Source organism: Glycine max, chromosome 16, assembly GCF_000004515.6.
Source record: "Glycine max cultivar Williams 82 chromosome 16, Glycine_max_v4.0, whole genome shotgun sequence".
NCBI classification, from domain to species: Eukaryota; Viridiplantae; Streptophyta; class Magnoliopsida; order Fabales; family Fabaceae; genus Glycine; species Glycine max.
In genome coordinates, this window is record NC_038252.2 from 4,144,360 (window position 1) to 4,148,214 (window position 3,855).

Here is a 3,855-nt window from a genome sequence, read left to right on the forward strand (position 1 = left end):
TGCATCAAAAGAATCCATCTTTCATGATTGATTCTCTCTATCTTTTCAGCTTTCATGAATTTATTCACATACCCTAAACCCCATGATGGTGCGCATTATAAAGATTGAGACCTAATTGATTACTCACCCTAGAGATTCTTTGCATGAAATTGAAGGTCATATGACAAGAGTCAAAGACTAAGGCAAGACTTTGGGACAGTAATAGAGCCCAATACGCATGAGCTTCAGCTTCAATTGTTCAATTTTATTGGACTCCGGTGAATAATAGACTTAAATATATATGATAAATTAAAAAAAATTGAGTCCCTAATAAAAAAAATACATTAAATATCTAATAAAATAAATATTTTGTTGACACTTGACAAACTCCATGATCCCAAAGCTCCACTTGGAGGATCAGGGAATTGATCTACTAGTTAAATATTTAATATTCTATATTTATATTGATATAACTATATAATAGTACTACATAAAATAAAGTGGTACATATGAGTGCTTCGGTTACATATTCATGTGTATGTGACTCATGAGTGTTATTATATGTAGATTACCTTTCTTATTTGGGCGCTATATATAGTATTATTCATTAATTAAACATGCACTTTTGGTATAATAATTTTTTATTCAAAATGTTCTACCACCAGAGCCAGTTTCCCTCTGACAGTTGAAGAAGACAGCAGCAACCGGCAATCCAAGGTTGTAAAGTTCAGCAAATTCTCTAGTATTGAAATTTTGTCGCCATCCAGGAGCATACACCCTCTGTCTAAACTGTTGACGGAATAACACAAACACGAAACGATGAATCCCCATCGTGGGTCGCGGGCTTTCATAGCTTACGATCTCGTTACCTACATACGTACAAATCATGCAAACTCACAATTAACATATTTATAAACGACTCATACTGGTATTGCATTTTCGTAATTTAGCATATTTTGGTGTTAGATTTGTTTTATTGGAATTAGATATTTGTATATCTTTTGAGACATGTCATTTGTCTCATCGCATGTAATCTAGAATTTGATGCCTCGTGGAATCAGTTTTTAATTTCCTGCATGAGATGTTATGCATCATCATATACACACTATTTGTATTTCATGTACTATATTTCATGAAACATTGGCCACAAATGATTCCAATACTTTTATACACCAATCCCTGCACGACAAGAGATTTTCTTGAAACTAGTGTTTCGCGCATGATGTGATAGGTTCCAAAATCGGATTGTGGTAACGCAAACTTGTCGACAAATTACAATGTATACAATTCAATAGCAGATTCAAATTGAATATATAATTTGGGTGTTGTATATATTCATGTCACTTTTTATAATCTTGTGATTGTGACGTAATATGCGAACAAAATATAAACAAGTAAAATAAAAAATCAGTGTTGATGTTAAAAAAATGTTGTACAAATATAAAAGCTCTATATTAATCTATCTTACACATAACATTTTTAATGATATCACAAAAGTAACTAATTCTACATACGAAAACAAATATTTTTAATACTTATAGAGTTAATTTACATTTTCACGCTCATTCACTTGTTTAATTTGTAATATAATTTATAAAATTAAGTATTTTGGCATTTGTTTTATATGAGTTCTTGTAATATATTTCTGCTATGTTCTAAACGAAAGTTTCATTTATTATTTAGAGAAAAGTATAAAGGGTCTTTAATACAAAGAAAAAGCCTCAAAGGAAAAGTATAACGTACAAGAGAATTTTTAACAAAAAAGAAAAGGGTTAACAATGCTTGTATATTGTAGCTACGCTGACTTTTAGCTTGATTAGACGTACTAATAATTATCCATTAAGTTATTTTTTTAGAAAATATTTTTATACTATTTAATGTTTGTCCCGGTCTGGGTAATTTAAAACTAATTAAACATCTACCTGATAAATAAATTTATAGTTAAAATGAAAATAACTTATTTCAATTTACTATAAAAGAAAAGTTATTTTCTTATAGTATACGACATTGGATTAATCTATGTTAGTATAATCTTTGACTAACAATTAAATAAATCCTTAGTATAAATATTGGAAGTCTGTAATAAAAGTATGACAAATCATACTAACAGACAATTTTATTAGTATAGAAAATAAATATATATTATCAATATAAAAATGTTAGGCTTTTTTAACAAAAAATATAAAAATGTTAGTATAATGTATCGGATTTTTATTATATACACTCATAATAATAATAAAGATAACCCTAATTCTTAATATTCTTTTTAAAATCAACTTAAAATTTAAGGGAGTTATTTGTATTTTAAATGAATGGGAAAAGTAACCTATATATATATATATACACACACCGAAATTAGGCCCTGTAGTTTCGGGAATATCAGTCACCAACCTATATAAAATCCACAGAGGGAAGGGTGTTAGTTATAATGTAACGTAACTAAAGTCTCTTATATATAAATTTGGTTCAACTAATTAACGATACGTAAGGCATGTACTCACCAATGAAGATACTCTCTGAAATTAGGGTTACTTGGGCTAGGAGCATCAGGATCCACCATGACCTTTGATAGAAGATGAAATTAAACAGAATTTGTTTAGTAAAGCAATATATATATATATATATATATATATATATATATATATATATATATATATATATATATATATATATATATATATATATATATATATATGTGTGTGTGTAAATATATAATATGATAACTATTTAATGTAACTAATTACCATAGTGTAGAATTTCCTGAGATCATCTCCACCAATACTCACTCTAGGTTGGTTGGGAACTTGAGAAGGTTTAAGCTCACAACCATTGCCCACTTCTTTATTACCATAGGTCACCCTGAAAGGAATAGAACTTTCAAAGGGGTCTATTACTTCCCCTATAACACGCCCAACAACAAGAGGGTTCCTACTACCACTAGGCATAATTAACTAACTCACTTCACTGAGTCACACTGCTTATAAACACAAATATGCTTTTATGTCAAAGACAATTGTACTACAACACCCACATAGCTAGCTATTTATACAGAGTGAAGGACGAGGGGATGGGATATTCCCACCTCTATTGTCTGGAAAATAATCTTTTTGGTTTTATGTATTGAAAGCACGCGTGAGTTTTGGAACCTATTCCCGAAAAGAATAAAATAAAATTTTAAAGGTTAAAACATATTTTTTTTCCTCATAAATATGAATTTTCGGAAATCGTCTCTGTAAAATTTTCAGTGTTTTTTTCTCACAAAATTAAAATATATCATTTTTTTCGAAATAAGGTTCGAACATCCAAACTTATGTGTATTATTTTTTTTTACACTACTAGTTATGCATTTCAATTTTGTGAGAATAAAAATGTGTTGAAAATTTTGAATAGACGAATTTTGAATATTTTCGTATTTACGAAAATGAAAAACATATTTTAGTCAATTTTAAATAGTACATTTTTTTAAATTTTAAATTATTTATATTTATTCTAGATTTTTCATTATATAAAATGTATGCTATCTTTGTATAGTTAATTGTTTAGTTTCCGCATGATATTGATGTTCTTTTGTATTTTTTTAAATTTTCACATTTCTATAAACCTAAGCGTAGTTACAGTAATATCTTCTAGTGTATTACGCAAGGTACCTTGGGTACCCATGTTTTGAGATTTATGTTAAAATCATGAGGGTTAATATATTCAAGCTTGAAGTGGAACAAAGAGTCACAATAAAAGAGGGATTGAGTAGTAGTGACTCTTAAGAAATATTACTTTTTTTTGCACAAAAACACACACAACCTTATGCTGTTGTTTGCTAAAGCTTTTTCTTGGCTATCATAAGTACGTTAGAAGAAAGAAATTTTTTTTCTAAACTTG

The 3,855-nt window shown here is 28.5% G+C and overlaps 1 protein-coding gene across 1 annotated transcript; it reads right to left on the bottom strand.

The window, feature by feature from the left end:
- Nucleotides 1-298: 298 nt before the first annotated feature.
- On the bottom strand, nucleotides 299-3,045 carry FT3A (protein FLOWERING LOCUS T-like). The gene is made up of 4 exons (NM_001253077.2): nucleotides 2,724-3,045; nucleotides 2,481-2,542; nucleotides 2,330-2,370; nucleotides 299-848 (listed from the first exon to the last, which is right to left on the bottom strand). Exons 1-4 carry the CDS (start codon nucleotides 2,922-2,924, stop codon nucleotides 625-627), a joined length of 528 nt encoding a protein of 175 aa, NP_001240006.1. The 5' UTR covers nucleotides 2,925-3,045; the 3' UTR covers nucleotides 299-624.
- Nucleotides 3,046-3,855: the final 810 nt, after the last annotated feature.

Coding starts and splice junctions, on each gene's coding strand:
- FT3A (NM_001253077.2), bottom strand. CDS start 2,924: ATGCCTAGTGGTAGTAGGAACCCTCTTGTTGTTGGGCGTGTTATAGGG. Junction 2,371..2,480: donor TTCAGAGAGTATCTTCATTG/GTGAGTACATGC, acceptor GATTTTATATAG/GTTGGTGACTGATATTCCCG. Junction 849..2,329: donor AACTACAGGGCCTAATTTCG/GTGTGTGTATAT, acceptor GTACGTATGTAG/GTAACGAGATCGTAAGCTAT.